This window comes from Bidens hawaiensis, unplaced genomic scaffold (genome assembly GCF_021521415.1).
Source record: "Bidens hawaiensis isolate Kalapana, Puna unplaced genomic scaffold, B.hawaiensis_p1.1 tig00014901_1, whole genome shotgun sequence".
Classification (NCBI taxonomy): Eukaryota; Viridiplantae; Streptophyta; class Magnoliopsida; order Asterales; family Asteraceae; genus Bidens; species Bidens hawaiensis.
In genome coordinates, this window is record NW_027492319.1 from 224266 (window position 1) to 240284 (window position 16019).

The 16019-nt window shown below is 32.2% G+C and overlaps 1 protein-coding gene across 2 annotated transcripts; it reads left to right on the top strand.

The window, feature by feature from the left end:
* The first annotated feature begins 3762 nt into the window (after nucleotides 1-3762).
* Nucleotides 3763-7689, top strand: LOC143548046 (GTP 3',8-cyclase, mitochondrial-like). 2 transcript variants are annotated; one of them, XM_077039320.1, is made up of 7 exons: nucleotides 3763-3857; nucleotides 5065-5685; nucleotides 5764-5942; nucleotides 6035-6212; nucleotides 6311-6379; nucleotides 6501-6601; nucleotides 7395-7689. In XM_077039320.1, the coding sequence occupies exons 1-6, from the start codon at nucleotides 3807-3809 to the stop codon at nucleotides 6582-6584; spliced, it is 1182 nt and encodes a 393-aa protein (XP_076895435.1). In that variant the 5' UTR covers nucleotides 3763-3806; the 3' UTR covers nucleotides 6585-6601; nucleotides 7395-7689. The 2 variants fall into 2 exon arrangements, with proteins under 2 accessions (XP_076895435.1, XP_076895434.1); XM_077039319.1 differs by having other exon boundaries at nucleotides 5764-5931; nucleotides 6021-6212.
* Nucleotides 7690-16019: the final 8330 nt, after the last annotated feature.

Sequence of the window (16019 nt, forward strand, 5' to 3'; positions counted from 1 at the left end):
GCATCCCTGGTTTTACAACAATTCATCAAATATATTATGTACACTGAAAAAACCATTTGCATATGTAAATATATATATTTCTAGAAACTTACTTGTATTGATGTCATCAATGTCTTTAATGTATTTAAAAGCTTCTATAATCGAAATCTCATCATTGCATAGAACGTCTCGAACGACCCTCACCTGATTATCAATGAAAACATTGTATTCGACATACAAATTATGGTTGAATGTAATAATGGCTTCTGCAATTGTCTTCAACCATGATTTTCCTCGTTCGTAACCGAAGCTCGTCACATCAAAAAAATCACATAAGTTTTGGATATTGATAATGGCTCTTTGAACAAATTCCTTTAGCTTTTTAGCACAGTGTCTAACAAACGATTGCGTAAAACCCCGAGGCCGAAACATATCAAATGCCGGTAATCCCGACATTATTGCCTGTAGTCAATTGAAGACGGGTTAAAAAAATGGACCCCTAAGTTAGAGTAAAGTTAAATGACTATTGTTATTGTTTAATCCATTATTTGTTTATTAATTGGCAGAACTATATTTGGACCATGTGTGATGTTATGGCTTAGGAATAATCTATACTATATATAATACATCAAAAAGGGCAAATTAAGACACTCATTTTTAAATAATTTACAACATTTAAAGCATGAGATACATGTGTTAGTAAGGGTAAACATGTCTTTTAAACACAATCCATTCAACTTACAAGTTTGGTCCCTCATCTTTAATCATATTATGTTTTTAATTTAACTTGTAAAATAACTTTCCTCCCATGTTTTTTAAACGACTATAGCATTTTCATACGTTAATATTTTTATAAACAAATTGCACCATAAAAACGAGCATTTTATTCTCTTTAATTTGGATATGATATTGTTGTAATTTTTTTTCATTTTAAAAATTAATATGTTACGTAGGGGTGTTCAGTGTCGGTTTTGATGGTTTTTAAGTTAAACTTGTGAATCCAACCGTTAATACTGATTTTTTGTCTTCCAAAACCAAACTCGACCATTGAAAGTTGAAACCAAATCATTACTAACGGCCTGGTTCCACAGTTTAAACTTTAATAATAAATTTAGTTTAACATAATTAATAATTTAAATGTACCGTCAACTTTAACTAAAAACCAACATAGTATGATAGTTGAGATAATCATAAATAAAAACTGATAATTTTAGCCACATAAATGATAAATATTAATGAAACATCTATGACGTGAAATAATAACAACAAAGATTACAAACAAAATCATATTGCAATTGGGTTTATTTGCAGTCTTTTCTGGTTTCATATGGCCGGTTGCCGATATAAACCGAGAACTAATTGTTCACTACGTTTTGAAAATTTTGAAACCGACCTACAAACCGAAAGTAAAAAAGAAAAAGAAAAAAGAGGTCAAACCAATGACCGATTTAAACGATTTCAAGGTTTTAACCGAACCATAAACACTTATATTTGTACGAGATTAGCAGGTTCAAACACCCGTTGCATCGCGCGTGCACCCGTCTAGTAGTTAGTAATGGGTTGGGCTATAAATCAGATTTGAAAAAATTTAAAAATAAGTGAGTGCGGAGGGATCGAACACGAGACCAAGGTTTCAATAAGCGACTAGTTGACCAGTAAGCTACCAGTCACTTTGTGCATATATTCTTGTTTTAGTTTTTATATATATTAAATAAATATAGAAAAATTAAAATTGGCCTAGGGAGAGTGAGACCTAAGATGAAACATCACATAATCTATAATATATATATATATATATATATATAAACGAAAACATAAAAATCCTACGTGTCGCGATGTGGTCAGAGTCATCAGATTTGATTGATTTTTAAATGGAGGCTTCTCATGCGTTTGACTCGAATTCATGGGTATGAGTCTTACTAAACCCAGACATTCCTTAAACGGGTTATAACATCTCATTAAATTAAAAATTATTCTCACCAAATTATTGATGTAAAAATCCTATAAAATAGGATATACTAAAAATTAATATCTTATTTATTTTAATATATATATATATATATTATTTAAATTAAAAAAACCAATTTTATAGTAAAAAAATAAATGGGTCTTGGGTCTCATCAAGATCAAACCATAAGTATATTATTAACTTTCATAAATATTATTTATAACTAAAAAAACCAATTTTATAGTAAAAAAAAATAAACAAGTCTTGAATCTCATCAAAACCATATAGCTTTTAAACCGGTTATAACATCTCATTTATTTGTGAAATAATTTATCATCAAACCATAAGTATATTATTAACTTTCATACAATAAAAAAAAATATAAATTAAAAAAATAAATAAATATTAGAACAAACAATATAAAACTAATATAATTGTAATCTTTGCTTAGGCTCTCGTTCATTGGAAAGTCAGCTGCTTCAACCAAGTTAAGTTGCTCGAATCGAAGTTAGGCTCGTTTATGTTTTCAAGTTGAAAATGTTAGGGGCTGTTTGAGATTTCTTATTTAACCACCTTATAACTTATATAAGTCATAAGTTATAACTTACAAAGTTGTAACTTATGACTTATCCACTCACAAAGTTTAACTTTATCAAACACCTTATAACTTATAAAGTCATATGGAGATAAAATATGCAATCCCAAACACCCCCTTAATATATTAATTATTAAACAACAAACGAGCCGAGCTCAAGATTAAAAAAACATCTCCTCCAAACGAGCCGAGCTCGGGTTCAAGCTCTCATATGCCTAAACGAGTCAAGCTCAAGCTTGGTCTACCTTGGGCTCGACTCGTTTAAAGCTCTGTTCAAAACAATTACCTGATTTTGTTTGTCGTGATGCCGGTTTTTAAGCGCAGCAGCAGCAAATGGGAAGCACAGAGAGATCAAAACAATTACTCCGTTCAAAGGTTAGGGCTTCATGATGGTAGCCATGAAGTTCCTATATAAGGAGTCTTCATCATTCATTTGAAAGACCTTATTTTGGACCCTTGGCCTCCCACATATTTTTGTGTCTGTAAACAAGAGGAAACTCTTAGCAGTCACCTCCACTACCCCACTTTTCCATGGCAGATCTCGAGCAACCAGAGAAGAAGATCAAGGCGCTGGTTCGTTCATCTCGAAGACCGGGGAACTTGGATTTGGATCCGACCCGGATCTATTCCATGTTTCTCCAGTTGTAAAAATATGTTTACAAGGCCAAGTACTCGTTACAAAGTATGGTGTCGATGAGAGTTTCTTTAACTCTGCCTGGTTATCAAGAATCGGTCAAAGGTGGTCAACCTCAGTCAGAATCACATCTGGTCAAACGAGCTGACGGACAATAATCAAGGTCTGTTTAACCATTTTATCTAAACATATCAAACGAGCTGACGGATAATAATCAAGTTGTAAACGTGTTAACCGGGTCGCAGAGAATGTGTTAAGCGTGCCATAAAGGGATTAATGAGTTAGTGAGTCCACTTGTTTACTTGAACTAGTTAAAAGTTAAAACTTTGGTTCACTTGGATGCATGTCCGTACATTGGTGAGAAAGAATGTGATATGAAGCCTAACTGGAATTGCCCTTTGGGGCGCTGACAAGTTAAGTATCTGGACCATGTCTGTTTGTTTTTAAATACCAAAATCACCTTCATAGATGCCACCGTCGTAACAACCAAATTCTATCTTGCTTTCCTTTACTAAATATCTATCTAGGGCTCGTAATTCATTCAACTCTCACCTGAATTATTATTATTATTATTATTATTATTATTATTATTATTATTATTATTATTCATCCTGCTTAACAACAGAGACAGACAGACAGACAGACAAAGCATGCGGCCATATCTATCCCACTGGCATCTCGGCTTCCGAAGACTTACATCGGTTCGTCTCATCCTATTTACTACTCACTAAACTCTCTTTATTTGCTTCTGATTTTGATGATTATTCTTTTTAATTTTCATCTGTTTACGCTGATTGTTACGTAGTGGAAGTATTAGTAACGATCGTTATCTTATTCTTATCAATCATTCTCTCTAGGATTTATAAGTCAACGATTTTTATGCAGTCTGTTAATAATTAGAATTTGTATGCAGTTTGTTTAAGTTTTCAGACGAAAAATATGGAATTAGGCATGCTCAGTTAGGGTTCCTCGATTAAATCAATCCAACAGTTACCTACTATTGCTGCTGGCTCTTCAAAATGCTCAGGCTCAGATATAAGCTAGAATAAAACTTGATTTCAAACGACCTCAGCTCGTTGGCTTGATCTTAGGCTTGTTTAACTTCAAGATACAGCTCGAGCCTATTAGAAAACATATTAAGAATCGGTTCCTCCTAGAATATAATTTGAATTTTCTAACTTATTGATTTGTAACTTCCGTGTTAATTACTTCTCTTTATTTTGCTTGATCTTGGCCTATTGTTATGCCTTGATCTTCTTAGTCTTTTCGCTAGTATATGTAACCACATATTGTGAATAAAATGTTTAAGTTGGTTTGATAAACTTATTGGAGCCCAGCCAAGCTGCCTCGTTTAGTGTCGAGCTCGAAACCGATAATCGATTTTTAGTTTTTGGAAAATTCAGAACGGAAACCGATAACTGAATTTGGTTCGGTTATTTTGATTAGTATTTCGGTTTTCGGTTCGGTTTACCATACTCGGGATAAAGTTTTAATCTTAACATAATGAGTCAACCAACTCCTTAAAATATGAAATGAAGGTATAAAAGCTAGAATTATATGAAAATGGAGGTAAAAGCTAGAAGCCTAGAAATATATGAAAATGTGAATGGTTCGGTTTTCGTCAATTCGATTATTTGAGGGCACACAGAAAAAAACTTTAACCGGTTTTTGGTTCGGTTCCGTTGGTTTTCAGTTAACAGTTTGGTTATTGCTCACTCCTAGGCCAAAGGTTCAGATGATCTGCCACATGCACCTATAAAGCATGATATATTACATTAGGAGATACATAGACAAGTTTGTATGATCAAGTTTATATGATCTTTACCTTGTTGCTAACTTGCTATGATAGAAATGCTATAGGCCATTTTCAAGAAAGTACAATTGACTCTTTTATGTCTGATAAAACAGGTCAAATCCAAGCTGAAATCGCACTTCCAGTTTGGAGTTTATCATAGCCAGCTTCTGACTAGTATTAATGCAGAAGATTCATGGTCAAAGAGGTATGCAACCATGCCCGAAAAGATCCAAGAAGATGCAGTAAAAGACAATCCCAGTTCCAGTATGTTGATCGATTCGTTTGGAAGATTGCACACTTATCTAAGAATATCATTAACCGAACGTTGCAATCTACGTTGCCAATACTGTATGCCAGCAGAAGGTGTGGAGCTGACACCTGGCCCGTTAGTTATGTCACAAAATGAAATTATACGTATAGCTAGTTTATTTGTGAGTTCTGGAGTCAATAAAATCCGGTTGACTGGTGGAGAACCGAGTATTAGGAAGGATATTGAAGAGATATGTTCACAACTTTCTAACTTAAAAGGACTGAAAACACTCGCGATGACTACAAACGGGCTTGCTTTAGCAAGAAAGCTTCCAAGATTGAAAGATTCTGGGCTTAATTTGCTTAATATCAGTTTAGACACACTTGTCCCTGCAAAGTTTGAATTCATGACTAGGCGTAAAGGTCATGAAAGGGTAATGGAGTCAATTTACACAGCAGTTGACCTAGGATACAACCCTGTTAAGGTAGCTATCTTCTCGTACTTTCTATAGAATAACTTGTAACTGTTTTATTCATGTAACGTTTCTTCTTTTTGTAATCAGGTGAATTGTGTTGTGATGCGTGGATTCAATGATGATGAAATATGTGATTTTGTAGAGTTGACAAAGGATAAACCGATTAACGTACGCTTTATTGAGTTCATGCCATTTGATGGTAATGTGTGGAATGTGAAGAAACTTGTATCCTATGCTGAGATGCTGGACATAGTGGTAAGGTACAACTCTGGAAAATAATCCCACTATTTTTAGCTTGTTTCTTTTTCTTATAATATTAGGTCTCTGATTTGTTAATGAAACAGGGTAAACGGTTTACTGGGCTTCAGAGGATCCAAGATCACCCGACCGAGACTGCCAAAAATTTTACAATAGACGGGCATCAGGGCACGGTTTCTTTTATCACATCAATGACAAATCACTTTTGTAGTGGTTGCAACAGATTGAGACTTTTAGCTGATGGAAACTTAAAAGTATGCTTGTTTGGTCCATCGGAGGTATGTTAGCTTTGATGCAATTTTTTTTCCATATTTATGAAACTTATTGAAACCCCTTGTGTTAGCTCTTATACAATTTCTTTTAAACATATTTTCAGGTTAGTTTAAGGGATCCTATTCGTAATGGTGCTGATGATAATGAGCTGCAACAAATTATTTCAGCGGCGGTATGTTCTGTTATCTGTCATACATTGTATATAAAGAATTGGGCTTTTTACTTAAATAAAACATTTTTTTATTTGTGTGACGGGCTTACAATCCATTCATAATTGATGCTGGTGGTTTCAGGTCAAAAGAAAGAAAGCCTCTCATGCTGGAATGTTTGATATTGCCAAGACGCCAAATAGACCAATGATACATATTGGTGGTTGACTTTTCTTCTCTTTTTTGTAAGTTTGTCATTCAAATAACTAATATATTTTCCAAAAGTATGTTTTTTTAATTATTCATGGAAATTTGCATAGCAAGATAAAGTTAATTCTTAGGCATGAACTAAACGAGCTTGTGCTGTCTTTAGTACTCTTGACTAAGAATGGGCCGATCAACATGTCAAACGAGTAAAACTAAATACGGCTTAAATGGAAACAGGTCAAACGATCGAGGGTCAAAAGTCGCTAAAAGTGTATTTTTAATGCATGAAACTTTGTAACTCATATCATTTTAAAAACTAGTTATTGAAGTGGTATAATCTTTGTAATTATATTTGACACACTATTTTTAACAATTTGTATTAAAAAATGTTTTAGGTTGACCCAATTTGTAACTTTTGCAACTATTGTGTTATGATTGTTAAGATACAAAAAGATGACTTTGCCAGTATACATGTTGGCTCAGATGACACAAATATCACACACAAACCGAGAATTAGAACAGGAACAATATGATTTTGTGGAACACCACGACACTTTTATTCTAATCAAAACTTCAAACTCACTGAAGAAAACTCGACACACTAGAATAAACCATCATAGACCTCTATTTAAATCATTAAACAAACCAAACCGATAAACCTAACTCATAAACTAAATAATTCAAATTCAAACACCCTTTTCACTAGTGAATAGTGAACTTTAATCAGGATTATTTCCAACAAAACATTGCTAAAAAGGGAGATTCTGCATATACTTTTTACACTAAAACTTATGATCACGAGTCTAATGAAGATTGATTTCTTGTTTTCAGGTTCTTCAGAGTGCTTCAAGGCTCACAGACTTATGTACACACAGTATAAACGCGCACAAATAAACTAAATATGTATTGAGTAATGAATCTGGCAGAGCAGGGCAGGGATAGCCTCGGTATTATAGTTTTGAAGAAAGATTGTGTATGGATATGCAGTTTCATTGTGTTCACTAATAGTCGTATTTGTATTGATCTCACTACCTAAAATGTGTGCTTGTGATTTGGGTATTACTTCTTTGTAGTTTATAAGGCACGCACGATAGCGGGTGCAGCATCACGTGTCTTTTTTTACTCAGTCAAGTGTGTGTAATGATGCATGGTTGCAATATGTGCTACTGTGTCTGGCTTTGTGCCTGTAACAGTTGGCCTTAATGCTTGCGGGATGCATTCCTATTGACTCGCCCGAATGATTATGAAAGTTGCACTATGTTGATGCATACCTAGCCGCATTTCCATGTTCCCCGTCTCTGGCTTTTGTGTGTGTAACAGTTGGACTTCAAGTTTCTTCCTCTGAGGTCAAAGTCATAATGCCGCATGACAACACTTTTAACCATTTGACATATTTAGAAATTAGTTTAGATCTGAGATAGCAACAACTTTTCTCCAACCATTGCATTAATTGACCATTATGCATGATCAACGCCCTAACCAGTAACATATTAGATTTAGTTAGATAGTGACCACTTTTGGTCATTTCTCTTTATCGAGAAATAGAAGAAGCCATACAGGCAATGCTTTAAAAACCGGTATTTTACTTGTACCGGATTGAGCTAAAAAATGGTACAACTGGTTAAACCGGGTTATACCGGGCGGTTCAACCGGTTGAATAGTTTGCCTTATAATTTCGTATAAAGTAACTTCAATCCAAAAATAATCCCAAAACTAAATGATTCTCATAACAAAACATAATCCAAAAGTTAATCCATATTGAAAAAATAATGCAAAAACACTCAACTTTTAAAAAGTAGTCATAAAGTTTACACGTTTGAATGTTAATTGTTGGGTTAAAAGTAATTTTGAAAAAATATGGTTAGCAAATATCAAAATTTCTCGGGCTTAAAACCGGTTTGCCGGTAAAAACCGGTATTTTAGACAAAAACCGCCGGTACGATGTTTTGACAAACCGGTCAAAAATACCGGACTCAAAATACCGGCTTAGTATGCAAAATCCGGCTTAACCGGTTCAACCGGTCGGTTTAAACCAGTTTTTAAAACACTTGATACAGGGGATAGCCTTTATCATATACATGTCAAATATGTCATCACTCATCAAAGTTTTTCATGAAAAGATCTGAATAACTGAAGATCTTCTATTCCTTCCTATGTATTGGAGTATATTATTTATTGTGTTGCTAGTACAAAACCTAAGGGTATCATACCGGAAAATATAATTGATCAAGAGAGTTTAGACTGTGGTCTCATTTTAGTTCTTGTAACTTTATTGATTGTTTAAATCTGATTTTTTCTAACAGCAATTTGAAACTACTTACTTATCAAGGTTTGAACCTACGACCTCCACTCTAAGAGGCATGTGTCTCTACCAATTGGGCTAGCCTTAATTGGCATTTAGATGTGAATTATTTAAGAAATTAGAGTTCGAGTTTTAGCTTGTAAAATTGCTTAAATATATCTATCTTGGAAGACTTGACAAGCCTGGAAGTAGTAATGTTACCCAAGTACTGAATATGTGCTCATTTGATATGGAAGTACCCATACTTTATTAGGCTGTAATTTATAATGTACAAATCTTTATTAGGCTGTAATTCAACATTGGCAAAATAGAAGTTAAAAATCTCAAGTGTACAAATCTTCGTAAAATTACACAATAATATATACATTAATACATATGAAGAAATTACAGGTTCTGATTTTCATGAAGCACAGTCATGCTCGTAAATTACATAGTGTCATTTGTACTAAAAAGAATCAAATTTAGCTTGAAATTACACTAGTACTATTATGATTTATTTTTTTATCATTTTAACCTAAATAAAAAAATATAACACGTACATGAGTTTGGACAGTTGGTAACCTAGTCTAATCATTTTTTGATCCATACATAAACTACCTTTTTTTTTAACTATTTATTACCACAAAACACTTCAGAGTCTAACCTTAGCCCGTTTAAAACTTGATTAAACGCTTAATGCGCTTATTTTAGTCCTTATGGACAACATCTCGAACAAATATATCATGTTACCTATCTAGAAGAATAATTCTAACACAAGAATCTACTATTATAATAAAACACGGTTTTGTTGACACCTGTCATCCTTTTATTTTCACTCATTGTAATTCAGACACGTGTCGTCACCAAAGTGCAGAAGGAGGATTTAGGAACGGTTTTTGACTCTGCAAATCAGATTCAACCCACGTTTATCATTATTATTCTTCTCTTTAACCCTAAAAACTATTCTTCTACCTTCAATCAGATTTTAGTGATATAGGGATTGAGTTATCTGTTCTCGTTATGTTTATAATTCAACCATCTTTGTTTTGTTAAGACATACTTTTTCGAAATTATGGTTTTAAAAACTGTTCAAAAGATCAATGTATTACACCTCAAAATGCAGAGTTTGTTTATAATCAGATCGACAAAACATGAGTTTTGTTGTTAACTTAGTAATCCACATATAAACAATGAACAAGAATGGTTTATTTTTGCTTCAATCTTGCTCTAATGGCGTCTGATCATGGTGTGAAAAGTCGATACCTCAATTTTGTTGTTTAATCGATTAGATTGTTTAACAGATTTGTATTTTCAGTTTGTTATGTTTATTGATGATACCAATGATGAAGGAATGTATATATATTATCATGTGTATCTGTTTATAACTTTTGATTGAATAAAAACAAGTTGCTGATGAGTTAACAGCTAATGTGAACTCATATTGTTAACATAAATGTTTTGATATTGTTCATGGATCAACTTTTAATGGAAAACGGTTGTGTGCAGGTTGTTGATGAATTCTCTGGGCAAGGTTAGGTTCAATCAGCACTATAAGTTGTCTAGCTGTTCATTCAACTTTGTTTTTTTTTCTTATTATTTGTTTGTTTTTGTTTCATTATATAAAGTGTGTTAAAATTATTAGTTTTTTGTGTACCAAATCACAAACTTGCACACTGACTCACTAAATTATTTTTAAAAATTTAGACATCATTTTTAGTTATGTGTCAAGGGTTGGGTTGGGTTGGGTTGGCATTTTCTTATACACTTGAAATGGGTCGCGCCATAAACGATTGAAGCATTAATAGTTGGTTGTTATATCTACCTTCATATTGAAACACTGTTTTGAACAGATTATGTTTTTGTTAGAATGCAAAGAAAAAACACTTAAAAGTGTCATTATGGCATTAAAAATACAATTTCTTAAATAAAATTGTGTATGGCCAATATAAATACATAAAATTGTCGTCTCCAAGTCCTACTGATGAAATTGTTATAAAGTGAATTAGTGCTCCATATGGAATTTGGCTTTGTAATATATGTTGTATCTCATAGAACATTCTAAGAGATGAAATTTAAGTTGTTTTTATTTATACATCCTATTATTTAGTTACGTATTGTCAAATCTTATTATTTGATCATTTAATTTTGTTAAGGCATGTTAAACATAATTGTCAAGTTTAGCTTTTTTATTCAATCCCGTGTAGTACACGGGTTTATAACCTAGTAAATATATGAATTGGACAGAATAGAGAAGATGTTTTGTGATCGAGATCATTTGAGTTTGATTGAATAATCACAACTTGTTTATTTTCTTATATGAAATCTTTATCTTTGTTAGAAATTGCAAAATAACATTATAAAAATAGTCATGTTAAATGATTATATCAGTTTATCAACAATATAAAAGGGGCTATGTAATTCAAGAATATTAACTAACTCAATAATAGTTGGAACGATTTTAACAATGACAAGAATCAAGCATAAGAAATGAAGAAAATAGCCATCTTTTAGAATTGAGCAAATGAAGCCCAACTATGTAAAGAGGCTCTTTGAAAGTGGGCCTGGGGCTCTTTCCTCATGCCAGTTAGGCAGTTACCACTTACCACTTACCACTTACCAGTTCATTATATTAAACTTCATTTCAAAGTTGAAACATACAATATTTTGTCTTTAGTTTTCCATTTTTTAAGAATGATTGAAACTACATACAGTACCCGAGTAAGTCTTTCTGAAAACATATGTCAACCGTCTATATCGATTTTAATGCTCGAGGTCTGACTCACCTAAGAACGCCGTCAAGAAGGAAACACTAGAATGTGGGAAAAATCTCCTTATGCCATGTATTAAACCTAAGTCCTTAAATATCCTAAGCCTCAATTATCACTCTAATGTCATTGAACCAAAAGAAGAACATGTGTTTTTATTTTATTTTTATGAATTTTAATATAAATCTTATTAACAATTTTGTTGGGTCCCACATAAAGTAGTTTGCAAGTATTACGAGAAAAGAATAATGTATAATAAAACTTGACCAAAACTTAGGATTAAAAACCAATAAAATGTTAATCTCGATTAAAATGATACATTATTAAAGAAAAGCAAATTGTATTTACAATAAAAACAAAAATAATAAAAAATACTATTATTTCTAGCTAGACAATAGAATATGTCGTTTAATGTAGCTTTTAAAAAAACATTTAATTAGTTTAAAAACATGTTTTAAAATGTGTAATAGTTGAAAGAAGTTTCTTTAAAAAAAACATTTAGTTTTAAAAACATGTTTTAAAAGTAACGTGTAATAGTTGAAAAAAGTTTCAATTTCCATTTACAAAACAGAAAATAACTTGCGAGTCAACTACAACCTCATATGGTGTGTCTCTATTCTTATTAAAGCATGGGCATGCACGCCTTTAAATTAAATATACTCAACATCAATCAAGTGTTGGCTTTTGCAACTTTAATATAAACCAATATCGGTCAACTATTGGCTTTCAATAACAATTCGAGATTGGGCGATTAATGTGTTATTATTATTATTATTATTATTCTCGATTTCGATTAACCAAGAAAGGAGTTCTTTTACCGTTAAGAGAATCATTATGACTTTCTGTTTTGTTTTCTTCTTTTTGAACAATAACAAATATTCTTAAGTGGGTGGGGGTGGTCCAATTTCTATCACTCACCACATCCAATGGTGGTGTGCCACTTCATCCCATCATATTCCATCACTAGTGATGGAATTTAGTGGGGGGTTGGTAGTGTGATGGATTATATATATATATATTCACGTTGAAATCCACATCACTCGTGATGAAAGGGGCGGCGGTGGTGTTCCCTTGCATATAACGCGTGATGGGGTGGCCATCACGGACCCCCCCCCCCTAATAATAATTAATAATAAAAAGAACTAGCCACGGATGCTAGGATCATGAGTGCTTACAACAATAATAACACCAACAAGTCATTTAGGCTGTGTGATGTACATATTAAGATTACACTAAAGGGACCAATCTAGGTTTTGAGTTTGTACTATTTTTTTAATCCATAAGAACGTGTTACACACTTACACCTTTGTTTCTTTGCTTGAATGGCCAACTTTGTTATGAAGATGGCTTTGTTTGTTTGGAATAGCTTCTTTAGTGGTTTATCCACCTTAGAAAATGCGGAAAGTTTACATCCTACACCAAGTTTGTGATCTTTTTCATGAATTTGCACAATTGTTGAATGTGGTCCCACATTGATTTTCAAAGTTAAATGAGATTAGAAGATTATTAGTGTAACACCCCGTCCCGGAATGGGCTGACGTGTCATAATAACATGGTTTCTGAACAAAGACATAATTTTATATATTTACTTGTCAAATTAGACAAGGCAAACTTAAGGTTAATTTACACACTAGCACGGTTGAAAATATATTTGATTAGGATCCTGATATTTTATTCATCGCTCATAATCCCGTCCAAAGTAACCCGTGGACCTGTATATAAAAAAAATAAAATAACGGAATGAGCCGCATGCTCAGTACGGAATAATAGGCTCAAACAATTAAAGATTTATTAAAACGTAATTTAGATTGAACTTACAGTAGATGATATGAGGCAAAGTAACCTTATAAAAAATTTAAAGCGTTTCATAAGGATGTACCCATGAGTGAACATAAAACGTGACAATATACCGGTAGCTACTCATGCATATTTATCACATGAGATGGCGAGTTGGCATACCCGCTATCCATCTCCTTAATATTAATCCTAGGATCGATCCATACGCCTCCTAATAGCAATATGTACCACACTTGTACTTAAGAGACGCCGTGAACTGATCTCACCGTCACGGATGGTGCACATGTTGTCGATGCCGCAACAACATGCTCGTGGGACACTCCACGAGAAGCGGCACTCAGGGTATCGAAATTCAAATCTTATTCACATAACTCATAGCAAATATATTATCCTAACATATATCAAAACATGTGATAATATGTATAACTAAACATAATACTATCGCATAATATGAAAGCTAAATCCAATGTTATAATAAGAATTGGAATCCAACGAACAATCAAGTGAATTAATAATCCAAAGATGTGGAAAATATATATGAACTCAATAGGTTTATATCAATTGAACATGAAGCAACAATGAGGGAGGGTAAGGATCCGTACCTTTACTGATCTTGATTTCTTAAATGAGTATTCACTTGTTTATGAGCGTTTGTAAAGACCTGTATATTTTAGTTATATTCTTATTAGAATAATATGTCAATGTTATTATATGTTTGGATGTGAAAAATATTTTAATCAAGCTTTGTTTATTAAATTGGAATAAGGTTAATAGATGAATGCTTATTGTTAAAATCTAATATTTGTGTGCATAGATTTTAGAAAGTTCTATTATTTGTATGTTTGTTTTCCTGTTACATGTTATGAAAATTATTTTAATACCAATCCACAATAAAACAATTTATGATTTAGAAATCTTTATTGAGAATAATAATATTATTTACAATTAAACTAATTGATCAAATAATATTATTTGTTGTTGGCTTATACTCTCTCCGTCCCATTATAAGTGTCCTAGTTTGATTTTTCAAGTCTTTCTTGTTTAATTTTGACCGACAATATTTTTGTTTGTGTTACATAATACTTGATGTAAAATATATGAATGGATTGAGTTTTAAATGTATTTTACATTGATATAATTTTCATCAAGTATTATATGGCATGAACAAAAATATTTTCGGTCAATGTTGCAAAAGAAAGACTTGAAAATTCAAACTATTACACCTATAATGGGACGGAGAGAGTAATAAACTTCCAATACCAAACTTTAATCAGTTTCCTTATTTATTTACTTATGTGTATCATTTTTACTAGTTCTATTTTAACCATTTCGTTGAAAAATAGAAATTTGGGTACTTATTATATGCAAGTAATCATATGTACAAACAAATACAAGTAAATTACTTCAGTACCTTTCTTAAGTAAAACGAACTCGATTTATGCCACGGAGTTCTGCTAGAAAACGGTTTTCTTCCATTCATATTTCACCTGGAAAGTGGAGGGTGGCCGGAAAACTGCTACAGGAGAAATTTGAACTTAATTACGTGATCGAAGTAACAAGGTGGATATGAGATTAACAACCGCCCGTAATTAAAAGAAACTATGTCAGTTAACTTTGGTTTCGTTGTGATGTGTCACGGGGATTCAGAGGTGATGGGGCTAGCTATGGAGTGGAGATATTGAACAAAGATACTTCTTTGATTTTTGTGTTCATCTAGGTTCGTCGAAAAAGTGCAGGTTGGCCGGAATATTTGAAAGGAATTAAAGCTACGTACGTTTTCGTTGTTACCTCCATTGAATGTTTTTTCTTTTTTTTTTTTTTGGATGACAATTAGTTGACTATTAAGTTTGACTCTTTCAAACGACTTTTGAATATATATTTCCTAAATATTGAGTTCAAGATATAAAGAAAATGATTATAAAATTTGGTTATTACAATTAGTATCCCATAATTAATGACTATATGTATATGGAATTTACGTATGTTCTGATACGCTACATCATATTATATAAAATATATAAACCTGAAGTTGTAGACAAATCATATATTGTTTGCTTTTGATCAAGTGGAAATCATTTCTTAATATTTTAAGAAATAAAATAATTCAAAGTGGTGAAAGATTAGTTAAGTGTTTAATATTTAAACAAACGAATTAAAATATAGAAAAAAAAATTAATAACAACTTGACCAAAACGAATGAAAAGGAAGTGGCCGAAGGACATAGTCACCGGGTAAACAATTTAAAAACTTAATACAATTTTTATTATTCAATTAATTAGTTTATTTCATAGCTTTTCTATATAATACATAACGCGATTTTGAAGTATAAGATATGCAATAGAATGAATTATAGAGGTGTTCGGAACATTATTTAGAGGATGCTTTGAATGTCGAATATGTAAAAAAAATTAACTCTTTTAACCTTTGGAAATGTAAAAAAAATTGAACAATATTAATGTAAAAAATATATATATGAAACGAATTTGATATTTAACTCCATTCAAACAATTCAACGTGTAATTACATTTCATTGTAACAATTTATTAAATTGGAAAGGAAATTTTAAATTTCACTTCCTTAATCAAAAGAATGAAATTATTCAAATGAATCTAT

Excerpts from the sequence above, each read along its gene's own strand:
- LOC143548046 (XM_077039319.1), top strand. The coding sequence starts at position 3,807 with ATGCGGCCATATCTATCCCACTGGCATCTCGGCTTCCGAAGACTTACA. Across the intron at positions 5,932-6,020 it reads CTGAGATGCTGGACATAGTG|GGTAAACGGTTTACTGGGCT; the intron begins GTAAGGTACAAC and ends TTAATGAAACAG. Across the intron at positions 6,213-6,310 it reads GCTTGTTTGGTCCATCGGAG|GTTAGTTTAAGGGATCCTAT; the intron begins GTATGTTAGCTT and ends ACATATTTTCAG.